This window comes from Zeugodacus cucurbitae, chromosome X, assembly GCF_028554725.1.
Source record: "Zeugodacus cucurbitae isolate PBARC_wt_2022May chromosome X, idZeuCucr1.2, whole genome shotgun sequence".
NCBI lineage: Eukaryota > Metazoa > Arthropoda > Insecta > Diptera > Tephritidae > Zeugodacus > Zeugodacus cucurbitae.
In genome coordinates this window covers 33,268,698-33,283,589 of record NC_071672.1, presented here as the reverse complement: position 1 = coordinate 33,283,589, position 14,892 = coordinate 33,268,698, and the positions used below count along the sequence as shown (strand labels likewise).

The 14,892-nt window shown below is 35.6% G+C and overlaps 1 protein-coding gene across 1 annotated transcript; it reads right to left on the bottom strand.

Moving 5' to 3' along the window:
• Positions 1-271: 271 nt before the first annotated feature.
• Hcf_4 (host cell factor) lies at positions 272-13,921 on the bottom strand. The gene is made up of 9 exons (XM_011196443.3): positions 13,688-13,921; positions 9,504-9,791; positions 9,265-9,441; positions 8,901-9,210; positions 8,635-8,846; positions 8,075-8,263; positions 7,865-8,016; positions 5,150-7,734; positions 272-1,078 (listed from the first exon to the last, which is right to left on the bottom strand). Exons 2-9 carry the CDS (start codon positions 9,661-9,663, stop codon positions 1,069-1,071), a joined length of 3,795 nt encoding a protein of 1,264 aa, XP_011194745.1. The 5' UTR covers positions 9,664-9,791; positions 13,688-13,921; the 3' UTR covers positions 272-1,068.
• Between the last annotated feature and the right edge of the window lie 971 nt (positions 13,922-14,892).

Genomic DNA, 14,892 nt, shown 5'->3' with positions numbered 1-14,892 from the left:
CAAAATAATACTTCACAAGCAGCCATGATATAGCTCAAAACAAAACTTGTTCAAACACACGAGAACTTTTGTTGTTTCTTTCTCTCGTTCAGGGTGCTGTACGAGAAAAGAGTTGAGGTAAATGTTCATGCACATTTTACCCTTTGTTGCACATGTATGTATGTAGTGGTGTTATTAAAATCTCTTTGAATGTGTTGGAGTTTCAGTACCCATGACTTGCTGGGTAGGTACTCTTTTACTGTGTTGCAGTTAACATATCAAAATAATGCGATTCCGTATTGGAATTATTGCTCCGTTTATTTCATAAAAATTTACATATTATGTAATTATATCCATACATGTGTAAATAGTAAATTGTCTAAGTACTTATTTATTTTAATAACACAAAATAAAGAAAAACTACAGTACAAAATATTTATCGATAACTCCAAACACTTCAAGCAAGTTCCAAAAATCTAGTGTCCACATTTTATTACAAATCTATGTCTTAACTTAAACAAAACATTCCGCCTCAATTGCTTGAATTATGTCATTTTAAGATGCATATAGCCATTGGAGTATATGCAAGATTTAAATACAAATAAACGTATTATATAAGTCTTGCAATCTGGTTTTCAATCTTCTCCGCGAAAAAAAATTAAAACTTTCAAAAGAATGTTTATATATGATTGTAAGAATTTAATTCCCATTCGATATCAAACATGCAATGATGTTGCAAGCAAATCCTTGAACCTCTTCTTATTAATGAAAAAGTAAAAACTGTCAATAAATACTAAATAAAGGCTTTCTTATAAACTGTTGATCTTGTTGAAACGGAGAAAAATAGCAAACTAAGTGTCTTCGAAAAACGGCGAACGTGAGGCCCATGAAACAAGATGGGTATATCAAATTTCTTACTCGGTTTGGATCGGTGAGCAACAATTTTATAAACTGTCTTAACGTATGTATTTGTAACAAGTACATAATCCACCGTCTACCTATTCATGCTTCTTACTGAATTTGCATTATTAGCTAAGATACATTATTTACAGCTGAGTATGATGACGTATTTGAGTATCAAATTTAAATTCATTGTGATCTGCAAAAAAAGGAAAAAAAAACAGTATTTTGGTATTCTGACCATATATCTCAATAATAAATAGTACTCTTACAAAATTTATATTTAATAGCCTAAATAAAGTTTCAGTAAGTCGTGTTTGTGAAAACCGACGCTGTGTTCGGGAAAATAACATATACAGGCCAGTTTAAGATATACATAAATTTTCTCAATAAATTTTAGCAATTACCCGCTTGAAGAACAACAAAGCGGCGGGGGCCGATGGATTACCGGCCGAGCTATTCAAATACGGCGGCGAAGAACTGATAAGGTGCATGCATCAGCTTCTTTGTAGAATATGGTCGGAAGAAAGCATGCCTGACGATTGGAATCTTAGTGTGCTCTGCCCAATCCATAAGAAGGGAGACCCCACAATCTGCGCCAACTACCGTGGTATAAGTCTCCTCAATATCGCATATAAGGTTTTGTCGAGCGTATTGTGTGAAAGACTAAAGCCCACCGTCAACGAACTGATTGGACCTTATCAGTGTGGCTTTAGACCTGGAAAATCCACAATGGACCAGATATTCACCATGCGCCAAATCTTGGAAAAGACCCGAGAGAGAAGAATCGATACTCACCATCTTTTTATCGATTTTAAAGCTGCCTTCGATAGCACGAAAAGGAGCTGCCTTTATGCCGCGATGTCTGAATTTGGTATCCCTGCAAAACTAATACGGCTATGTAAGCTGACGTTGAGCAACACCAAAAGCTCCGTCAGGATCGGGAAGGACCTCTCCGAGCCGTTCGATACCAAACGAGGCTTCAGACAGGGTGACTCACTATCGTGCGACTTCTTCAATCTATTGCTGGAAAAAATAATACGAGCTGCAGAACTAAATAGAGAGGGTACAATCTTCTACAAGAGTGTACAGCTCCTGGCGTATGCCGATGATATTGATATCATCGGAAGCAACAACCGCGCCGTTTGTTCTGCGTTTTCCAGACTAGATAAAGAAGCGAAGCGTATGGGTCTGGTGGTGAATGAGGACAAGACGAAATATCTCCTGTCATCAAACAAACAGTCGGCGCACTCGCGTCTTGGCTCCCACGTCACTGTTGACAGTCATAACTTTGAAGTTGTAGATAATTTCGTTTATCTGGGAACCAGCATTAACAACACCAACAATGTCAGCCTTGAAATCCAACGCAGAATCACTCTTGCCAACAGGTGCTACTTTGGACTGAGTAGGCAATTGAAAAGTAAAGTCCTCTCTCGACGAACCAAAATCAAACTCTATAAGTCGCTCATTATTCCCGTCCTGATGTATGGCGCTGAAGCGTGGACGATGACAACATCCGATGAGACGACTCTTGGGGTTTTCGAGAGAAAGGTTTTGCGCAAGATTTTTGGTCCTCTAAACATTGGCAACGGCGAATACCGCAGGCGATGGAACGATGAGCTGTACGATTTATACGACGACATTGACATAGTTCAGCGAATAAAAAGACAGCGGCTACGCTGGCTAGGTCATGTTGTACGGATGGAAGAAAACACTCCAGCTCTGAAAGTATTCGATGCAGTACCCGCTGGAGGAAGCCGCGGAAGAGGACGACCTCCACTCCGGTGGAAAGACCAAGTGCAAAGTGACCTGGCTTCACTTGGTGTTTCCAATTGGCGCCAAAAAGCAAAAAGGAGGAATGAGTGGCGCGCTCTGGTGGATTCGGCTATAATCGCTTAAAGCGGTTCCTACGCCAAATATATATATATATAAATTTTCTCAAAACGATTATAATTTTTATAATCACAATCATGCAGCTGGTTGACCTCTATCTACGTAAATTATAAAGAATTGGCCTACATCTCTCACATCATTGTCAAGTATTTCAAGGATTCCGAGGGGCAAGTTGTTTGGGGGTAAGCAATCATACAATAAAAACAAGGTCGGTTATACTTTTAAACGTCGTAGTATCAAGGCTCTCAGCAAACTTTACCTCTTATTAATCGTAGGGGTTCTTACTGGCCGTTGTCCCATCGGGATCCACGCTATAAGGTTAAACATCTCATCGGACGCTAACTGTAGAAGCTGCATGAAGGAGGATGAGGTGGAATCGTCTAATCACTTTCTTCTGGAATGTCCCGCCTTTGCGAGATCAAGAAAGAAATCTTACTTTTTCTCGATTTTCGCTATTTCAGGCTCTCGAAATAGCGAATATAGAAGTTAACAAATCTCTGCAGATTTGTAGTAGGTTCAGAGCGCTTTGTCGACTCCTAATTGTTAATCTAGGGGGGTCCAGGCTTCACAAATTACTAAATTTTAAAGTCTACGTGTGTTTCCCTTTGGGAAACAGTCTTATAACCTAACCTAAGCTAGTATCAAGACTGCAGTAAGCTCTTAATCCCAAACAATATGCAGTTTGCACCAATTCTATGCGTCAGAGCCGTTGCAGCGGAGTGGTGAACGTGCAGAGGGCTCTCATTAGAAGGTGAACTACACAAACAAGGGCAAGGCAGAATTGATTTAGTTCTACCTTTTCCCTCTCAAATTACACTTTAAATTGAAATGTTATATTATTCAAGAACCTGAACCTGGCAAGAAATGTCATTCATGAATACTATCACCAAGCACCTAATAAAATCGTTGTTCAGTGTTATGCTTGTAAATTAGCAATCTAAGCGATTCATTCGCTTCAGCCAATAAAGGAGTCTACCTATACGGAATGAACGCAGATACAAATACTCCTGTGCTTTCTAAATTAAGTACGGAAACATTTTCAATTGCAGTAGCAATCACAGGGTGCTTTATACTAAAAGTATAGTAGTCCCACTCAATACAGGAGTGTGTAAAAGAATATTTATACTTTATATTTTATTTATTTACGAACGACGAGCAAAGTTTATCTTCAAGATAAACGCTGTTTCTTAAATATATACATTATGAAACATATTTTTCAAAAAATTTGTGCTTCATTTTATACTAGTATTAGTAGTAGAAGTCGATATTTTAATAGCAGTCCAGTAACAATTTAGGGATATTGATTGTTAATATTAGGTAATAATATATGATTTGAACGTTGACTTTGTGACCAGAAAACTGTACACAGACTCATACTACTCATAACCATACTTTCATTGGAAAACTTTTAAAAATTTATTACAGATATATACAGAGGTAGTCACAATTATTTCCACATCGGACGTTTTTTTATAAATTTCACACAAAAAGCTTTGGCTTGTTGTTGTTGATGTCGCAGGGTAATGATATGCTATATTGTTGTAAACCCGGATCTATTCCTGATCGAATGAAGTCAGTTTGGCTAGAATACTTCTCTTAATATTGCAGTACCATCGAATCAGCATATGATGGTACGCTGTTCAGGACCTTAAAAAAAGTTAACACAAATGCCTACGTTGTGCATAAAGTGGTCAATATTTCCGAAACCATGAGAATTATGAGACGACACTAGGAGTTTTCGAGAGAAAAATTTTGCGCAAGATTTATGGTCCTCAGAACATTGGCAACGGCGAATACCGCAGACGATGGAACGATGAGCTGTACGAGTTATACGATGACATTGACATAGTTCAGCGAATAAAAAGACAGCGGCTACGCCGGCTAGGTCATGTTGTCCGAATGGAAGAAAACATTCCAGCTCTGAAAGTGTTCGATGCAGTACCCGCCGGAAGAAGCCGAGGAAAGGGAAGGCCTCCACTCCGTTGGAGGGACCAGGTGGAGAGCGACCTGGTTACACTTGGAATCTCTAACTGGCGCCGAACTGCGAAGGAAAGAGAGGAGTGGCGCGCTCTCATCGATTCGCCTTACCGGCAAAACGGTTGAACGCCAATCATATACATACCTCTATATATATATATAATTATAGGGGAAATAATAATTAAAATAGGTTTTAAAAAAACGAATCAATTATTCGTTTGTCTTAATAGTGCCAATATTTTCTGGTTTCATCTGTTTTAAATTAACGTTTGTTATTATAAGTACAATTTGAAATAATAAATCTCAAAAGTACGAATAAAAGGAACCACTATCATATTTCGGAAATTGCTTATACAAGCTCAGCAAACAAGTGTTCATAACAATAAAAATTTAAACAAACCTGTACTGCAAGTCGTCTATTAAATGGAATGATCCGTCTAATTCTCTTTCTGAATTTGATGATAATATATTGGAAAGTTCCGAATTCATATTTGGGCCGGGCATGCATTCTACTTCTACAGTCTTCGTCTTCGTGTTTTCAAGAATGGGTATGGAATCTTTTGCTTCTTTTGAATGAGGATCAAACGCAGAAATAAAATCAACTCCTTCGTATATTTCCATAGTTTGGTTTTGCTGATAATGAATTCTGCAATTGTTTTCCTCTTCATCAATATCTTCGGATTTAGCATCAATGCTTTTTGCAAATGAATCATTGGCACCATCTAATTGTTCAATGATATCGTCCATAGTATCTCCCTCAGTATAATTGGAATCTGTCAACGCTGTTATAGCAACAGTGGGTTCAGTTGATCCATTGCTATTGATTTGAGTCGCAAAACCGATTTGTGAATTCGTTGCTCCTACTAAATTTTTAGATGTTAATGTAATCGAACGTTGCAAAGTATTTCCGCTGCTATTATTTACTCCACTTGCGTTTAAAATATTAACAAACCCCTTGTTACCTATAGTTGTGTTAGCAGGTAACATGACTAATTTGCTGCCTGTGTTGCCAGCGATGCCACTTGTAACAATAGTCTGAGGTTGGGTATGTCCTGAACTCGATCCAACAATCGTAACAGTTTTGGTCAACCCAGATATATTTGGATTTGCAGCCATTTGAACTGTTACCGCTTTACCACCCAATGTTATTGTTTTTTGTTGGATATTTGGAGCCTGAACATTGATTTTTTGCTGATGCTGTTGTCCGGTAACATGTTGCTGAGATAATTGTGTTGCTGCTGAAGGTAATGTTAGTGTAATTGGGCGACCAGTAGTGCTTGTGACTCCGCGTATCATTTTAACACCACTCTGTGTAGCTACCACATTTCTATTAGTTGTAGCTGAAGCTGTTGTCGATGTAGAACCTACTATTGAAACAATGTTGCATGCGCCAGCTTGTGAGACCACATTTGATGTGGATATGGTTCTTAAAGCCGAACCAGTGGTAACAATTATGATCTGTTGGTTGGTTAACTGTTGTCCCTGCTTGTTAGTGATAACAAATGCTGGCTTGCCTGTTACATTTGAAGAAACTTTTCCCACTTGTAATATATTCGAATTTTTCATAATCAATTTGCCTCCACTAACGGTATGTGGTGAAACCAATTTAACTAGATTTCCTGATACAATGGGTTTTTGTTGTCCGGTGGACACGTTGGTGGCTATGGAAGTGATGCAATTTGTATTGGCACCACCACCAACAGTAGCAACAAACTGCTGTTGTGGTTGTGAAACAGCACTGCTAACTATTGCTTGTGATGTTAGTATTTGTCCGCCAACTGCTGCCTGTTGCGTACCCACAGCTATTGCTCCTGGGGTACCAGTGTTTTTGGCCAAATTCAAGTTAATTTTAGGGAGGGTTTGTACAGCTACGCCACCTGTGCTCGTTTTCACTAGTTGAAATTGTACGTTCGTACCCAATGTTAGGGGCTTTTGTAATATATATTGTTTGCCACCAATGGTAGTAGCAGTACCTATCGATGTTCCTGCATTGGCAACACCAGCGTTTTGTAGCTGTCCAGTAATGGCAGTTCCCGTATTTTGAGCGGATTTCAATATGGTACTAGTGTTTGCTGTAGCTTGTGTAGTAGCTAAACGTAAAGTCTGACCAGTATTGCCGGATACAATGCGAACAGTGTTCGTTTGAGTCGTGGTAGTGACAGGAGTAGAGGCTGCGCTCACAACTCGTACGCTGGTACCACCAGAGTTCACTGTACATGACATCGCAGCCGGTCCGGTAACAACTGGTGAAGTTATGGCAGAAGTCCGAGACACAACAGTGTTGGGTCGGTATTTTTGGAATATAGTTGTTATGTTGCTATTCATCATTGATACACTTGGTTGCTGTTGGGACACATTTACTAAAGTTGCTGATATGACACCACCACTGCCACTAACAGGTGTGCTAGAATTTACAATTGCCGTTGTCGTCGAATTTATGATGCGTGTCGTCGGCATAGCATTCTCCACAATATTCGGTGAAGAAACAATTTTTGCACTGATTTGACCAATTTGTTGAGGCTGGTGAGGGGGTTGTTGAGCTATGTAAATAGTTGTACCCTGCAAATGTGGTTGTTGTTGTTGCTGTTGCGTTGGTGCTGGAGTTTGCTGTTGTATGATCGCATTGCTAGACATTTTGGCAGTAGATTGTTGCAAGCTAACTGTAGGTAGGGCTGTATTAGGTATCTTCTGAGGTTTGTTTACTGACAATATTGACGTAGGTTGAATAGACGTTGTCATTCCATTAGCAGGAACTTGACTGGTGGGTACTGGAGTAGAAGAGGCACTAGGAGCAAATGAAGGCGTTATCACTTTAGCAGCCATTGTTACAGGTTCAATCTTTTGAGTTTGTAACTCATATGCAGTTGCAAAAGTAGTAGAAGTCCAACAAAGTTCCAGCGCGTGGGTAGAGGCACGCACCAAACCAACTTTTACCGCATAAAGAGGTTTAGTAACTTCCAGATACCATAGATCTTTACAACAAACCTAAAAATAATTAACCAATACATATAACTCATAATTAAATAGTAGACACAAAAATTAAACGGAAATACTTTTTTTTTTACAAAAATAGATGTATGACAAAAATTACATTTTAAACGAATATTGAGCTCACCCTAACCTGGTTGTTCCATGCTTTACGATAACCATCGCGACCGGACCATACATACAAACGGCTTTGAATACCTACTGCACAGTGTCCAGCCCTAGCTCTGGGTACATCTTCATCAACCGTGTCGACAGTTACGTTTTCCCAAGTCATTGAATCTGGGAAAGATATATTTTGAAAATAATTTATGAAATTTTAATTGTACACTAAATTTACCTAAGTCGAGAATGGCGAGAGTGTTTGTGCATTTCCATTCTCTCTCGGTAGTTGCTTTGGAATCATTTATGAGTAAGGGTACCCATCCTCCAAAAACATACATTTTATTGCAGATCATTGTAGCGCTATGTAAGGATCTGGGTAAAGGTGCATGACCACGTGTTCGCGGTTTTGACCATGTCATAGAATCTGTAAAGTTGAATAAGAGGCCATATATTAAACTAATATATTTGTTTCATACAGTTTATAATTATAACACTCCAGAAAACTTTTTGGAAATTGTGACTGGATGAAAAGATCTACAAACTACACAGCAATACATCGAATTCAAATTTTAATATATGTAGTTGTATAAAATCATTTTTAGCATATGTAATGAGGATACTCGCTTGTAATATTACAGTTAATGACACGTAAACACGGAACAGTTCAAGTTAAAAATTCGTGATTTAGTGCAACATAAAACATATAACTAGCAAATTGAAAAGACATATTTAATTAAATTTAATTTATAATGATACAGTATTAATTACAAATCAATTAATAAAAAGTGTACATACCCACATCCAAAAGCCATAAGTCACCTAGGCGGCAACCACTCATTCCACCATAAATCAATAAATTTAGTTTATTAGTGATCTTGCTCGTAAATGCTACACCTGTATGAGACTCTCGTGGTGGTGGACTTTCCCCATACGTTTTTGGCATAATCCACTTGCCATTATGACTGTGCACTCCACGAGTTTCCAAGATATATAAATCATTCAGATATCTAAATAACATAAAAAAATTATTAGTGGACTTTGAATTAATTACAATAACTTACTTTGGTATGTTGTTTTTAGGATCATCAGACTCATTAGCTAAGCCACCAAAGAGAAATATGCGATCCCCTACCATCGTGAAGCTATGTCCAAGACGTGGACATGGTGCTGGCATATTATCCGGCAATTCGGGATGCATTTTGCGCCATTCCCATTTTGTTGCTTGTAGTTCATAAAGTTCATTCGAATATTTTCCATACTCAATCATACCACCGAAAACAAACATACGCGTACCAACGACAACAAAACCGTAAGCGGCACAACCTGGTGGTACTTCACCACGCATTGCTGGTACAAACCATTGATTGGTAACTAAAACGCAACATTATCAAATAGAGTTGAGTTAAACTAAACATTTTCACATACCAGAGTTATAAACATGAAGTTCATCTACAATGCCTTCATTTCCTCCACCAAAAACGACCATTAATTCTTTTATATTAATTGCTCGATGTCCATGTCTAGGCCGTGGCTGTGGTCCAGAGGGATTACTTAGCCGTTTCCAACAAACCTTATTGGCATTGTTGTTACTAATATTCGTACCTGAAATGTAATTATTATTCGTAACTTGTATTAATTTATCTTTATGTTAAAAACACACTCACAGTCTTCAACATAATTCTCCATTTGAATTTCCATATTATTAAAAGTTGCACCGTTTATGTTCGTACGAGCTCGAACAGCAGACATCCCCTGCATTGTCTCATTTTCGGCAGTATGTGTAGTAGACGTCTCGCTGGTGCTTATAAAGTCAGAAGACTCCATACTGGTAATTCGATATTTATATTTATTTATATAATTTCGCAGACCACTACAATTTCTTCTTTAAAACATGTCGTAGTTGAACAACATATTAATGATATTTCATTTCTATTAAAATGCGCCGTTGATACCTGAAAATAAATATATTAATATAAATAGAATTGGCGAATCTTATTCAAACTCTATGTAAAGAAAGAAATCTGTTTGAAATGTTATTAATCCATCGAGGTGTCAACTGTGACCTTACGATTTCCAATATCTAGCAACTGCTTCTACAATCGCAGTTTGATCTTGTTGCAAAAGCACTTGTATGTATAAATAAGCGATTTTTGATGCGCCAAACTTCCCAAATTATCAACTTGCATATCTGGAGAATCTTCGCTATAGCGCTTTTTTCTTTTTCAATAAAATGATTGGAATACCTTCAATAATTGGTCTTCCTTGAGGACCGCAACTTCGATTACCAAGATACGTGCATCATACGTTAAAGCTTTCAATTTAAATATATTTTGATAAGTAATATATGTGAGAAGCAAGTTCTTTATCATGTAACTGGAGCGTAAGTAAATTTTCGGGCTTTTTCAAAACTTGTTTTAAATAATAGAGGTTACACTAACATTTCATAAAATGATGCCGCAAATTATAAAGGTTATGTCACTAATATATAGGCACTAGTATTTTAAAGTGTTTATCTCATACTCCGGTTCTCTACTAAATAGCAAATTAGCACAAAAATGTCTACTAATTATTGATTTAGTTAGGCTTCTGTTTTGACTGCTACAGAAAAAAAAACTATAAATAATACCTGGTAGAAATTAATATACATTATAATAAATTTAATGTTTTTATAGTCTCGCTACATGTTCAAAATTTGGTTAAGGATATTACTCAAGGGAGAGGCATATTTGGACGAAATTTTCTCGCGTAATAGAAAATAGGTGTTTACAATTACATTAAAAGAGGTTGACATCTAACACCCCTCTCCCTTGGGTACGAGCATGTCGAAACAGCTCGTTTCCTGAGCTTCTCGTTAGAGGACTTCGATGACAATTGACCCTTGCTAGTTCAGATACAACAACAAAAACAACAGTGCATAACTTATTTTCTGGTTGTATTAAGTAAACTATTTTCCTTTAGAGAGTAAACCACATTTATTTACTTCATGTTTCAAGCATTTTTATAAAAAAAAACTTGTAGTTTTCCACTAGTAGTCCTGAAAAGGGCTCACGCAGCAAATCTCAGAACAAAAAATCATTACAAACAAAAATATAATTTATCAACACAAATTTTACGTTTTATATTTTATGGTTTTATCAATGAAATAAATACCAAAACAAATATATATTTTTCATTACGAAATACGTCAATTTTTTAGAAAAACTTTTATCTCTAATAACTATTTATTCGTTTAGACACGGATTCAAATAGTAGCTGAAGATGATTTTCATTAATTTATACATGCCAGCTTTAATAAATATTTTCTTTTCATTTAGTCTTTTTCGACGCTTTTCGCTTATTTTTTGTTTAATAACGCTAGCAGTTCTCATATAAATTGAGATCTGGACTCTTTCCTGGTAAGAATTCAAACATATTGAGGCCCTCATATCATAACATATGCCAAGCAAACAATTTTTTTTTAACTATCTCTTCGTTTTGCTTTATTATGTTTTTAAATATTGCCATTGTTGTTGTAAGAAGCGACTGTGTTCCGGTTTAGTATATTCGATTTGCGTTTTCTCTTCTCACAATTATTTTTCTATTAAAATAGTTCAAGACGATTCCGGTAATACAGAACCGATTGTCTTAAAAGAATGTGTCTTGAAGATAAGCTCGTAATGTTGAGTATTAAATCAGTTTTGAACAGCGACGGAAACTACAGCAGATATATTCCTCCACATTGAAATGTATTATATATTCTCCAATCCACCCTCCTACCCACGTGAATTCCAAGAAAAATTTAATTTTTAAGTGCTTGCCTTTTTACGATTTTAGAGGTAAAAAAAAATTATATATCGCTCCATTTACGAGATATCCAGCGTTGAAGTTATGTGCTAACACCAGCCGATGTGCGCACTTATGCATTGATGCAGGGGTTATGTGATTCGATTGACAAGTTTTTTTCGCGTAGAACTACTTTCTGCTCTTCAAAAAAATCACCATGTCCAGCCAACACCGGGTGTTATCAAAGAAAGTTCTTTCCCGTAGAACTACTTTCTGCATTAGCGCGGACGCGACTCAAAAAAATAACCCAGGTCGAGCCAACACCGGGGGTTCTGCATAGACGGCTTTCGGACACGCTTAAAAAAAAAACAACCCTTGTTGAGCCAACACCGGGTATTATCAAAGAGATGGAAGTGACAAGTTCTTCCGCATAAAATTACTTTTTCATTACCTGCCTTTGGCCATGTTTAAAAAACTCTTTTGCATTTCCATTAAACGATCATGGTTAATATTTTTCGGAAATAATCATTCTTTTTTATTTTTTAGAATCGTTTGCAAAATATATGATATGGAAACACTTATATTGAGTCAGCTTGCAACCCTTTTGTTATGGTGATATTGATAATATGGAATAAAAATTAAAATGCTTTGTAATAATTAATATAAAATAAATATGTAGAAACAAATTAGTGAATTGTAAATATATGTAAAGTGCAAAATATATGTGAAAAATTCTATAGTCTATAACGTGTTAAAAATTTTTAATTTTTAAACTTTGAATACGAATATCTCGACAAATATAAGTTATATTATTCGTAATCTTTAGAACCTGATCTATCCGCCGATACCAATTTTAACCCCGAAATCTTGGGACGGTATTATACAGCCGTCCCAAATATCACACTATTGACTAATATATATGGTATAAATTCAGCGGGACATCACAACTCGCTATATAAGGTATTAATTTTAGGAGGAAGTTGTATGTGTTTTCTTATATTTCAGCTATTTTTAACATAAGTACTTTCTGCTAAAAAAAAAATAATAGTTCCATTTAATTTAGTAATTTTTTGGATACCTCTTGCGATAAATTAAAGTTTCTCGAGAAGTTCTGCCTTTAATAATACACAAAAATTAATTTAACTTAATATATTGAGATGCATTTCTGAATTCAAATTTCTTTGGGAAATAACATAAAGTTCAAGTGGTAATTATTATTTCTGTAAAGCCGAACGAAGGTTGCTAATGAAAAAATTAATAGTTATAAAGGAAATATAATTTAACGGTTTTAAGATACTATGTGGGAAAACGTTATCCCTCTAATTTTTTGGCTATCAGTACGCCAAGTAAAATATTAAAATATGTATATAAGATATACTAAAATGTATGCAAAATATGTTAAATATAGTTGTACAGTTATATTAGCATATTAGTTTTAAATATTTTTTACATACATATGAATTAATAGAGTATGTATCTTATCTGCAAATGCTTGGTTTATTTAACAATTTACAAAACATAATTCATTAGAAATAGTGACAGTTGGGTGTTCGAAAGTAGCCCCAACCGCAAAACTTTTGCAGATAGTTTGTGAATGCGAGTTTTATTTGAAAACATTAGTTCAATAATTTTATGAATGAACAAGCTTCTCGCATGGTTGGCAATCACAAATATTAATACAGAAAAAAGACTTAATAATATATTTAATTATTATTGTCTTTGGGGTTAAATGACATATCTCGATAAAGTCATACGACTATAATAAATATGACACTTCTTTAGGAGTCCTCTATATAAATATACATATTTTATAATGTATTGCATTATTTAAGAATACTTTGAGTACAATTAACATGTTGTAAATAAAATGACTAAAACACGATTTCTTTCATAAAAAATAGGTGTATTAAAATTGCACCTGGTTGCACTGACATTCAATTTATGTATACACAAAAAAACTGTTGATTCCTAATGAACTCATTTAAGTCACTAATAGTGTACAATTCATGTACTTCAAAACCATTTTGCACTTTAATTTCGCACTGCTAAAATCTTCAAAAATAACAAAAACTCTATTTTAACTCACTTTGCAGAAAAATATTAGTTAAGGTCTTCGCCTCCATATATTTCACATCATTTTTTGCCACATGTAAAAATGCTATTTAAACAATGTTTTTATTTGTATATTAGTAATACTAAATAGAATATACGTATAACTTTCAGAATAAGATTTACCAAAAGCTGTGATAAACCGGACTGTGAAGAAACGTTATAAATTAAGTAAGCTTCGTTAAAAGGGAAAAACAAAGATGGCAGCTACAGTCAACGAGTAACGAGTAAATTGGCGTGCTCTATACTAGAAGTGTTACCAACTTAATCAATATAAGAATTGAACACTCTTACAGAGAGTAGCCAACATCACATATGAGAGCACGTCAAGGTTGCCATCCAACTAAATAAACTATATAATTCGGCGTCTACACCACACAAAAGCATTGCGCAAAATGGACTTGTGCCATTCGATATTGTGCGAATTACTATACAATAGAACTGCCCAAGATAAAAGATTTTAGTTACTGGGGCGCTAAGAGCGGAGCGAGATATCAATTTTTTTTATTAATAAAAAGTTTTTATTTTGGTCTAATTAACATAAAAATGAACCTAAATCTTGGCGCCCCAGTAACTAAGTACTCGAATCGGCTGCTGTTAACATATAACTTTAACGCTCGATATCTCGTAAACGGAGCGGGATATCAAATTTTTATTTATTGCGGCTGCTCTTTGTTTTTTGAAAGCTAATTTTTAAATTAAACTTTTTAGTTCCTTTTTATAGTTAGTTCTAAAAGATGGGTTTTCGTGAAAAACTAAAATCTCCGTCCACAATGTTTTATCATTTTCTGTAGTTTTTTCCTTTATTCGAAGTACGATGTGCACATCACAGAGCCAAAAATAAACGGAAAATTGCACAGTTATCACGATACATCGCACAATTTATTGTACAATAGTTCAGACTTGAGTAAAATATCATACAGATTTTGATTTTAGCACAATAACTGCGAAATTTCTAACAATCAACCCCATACACCATACAAATGACCAACACAAGCCTGTTATTGTGCAATGATTTTGTATGGTGTATGGGCCCCATTAGTGTAAAGTTGCGATGCCTACTAACAGTTCACAATAGTTGTTTATGATTTCTTAGTTCTGCTTTCATTTAAAATATTTGTCACTTGCATCAATGCTAGCACGTTTTGTTTTACAAATTAACCCATTCATAAAAGTAAATTC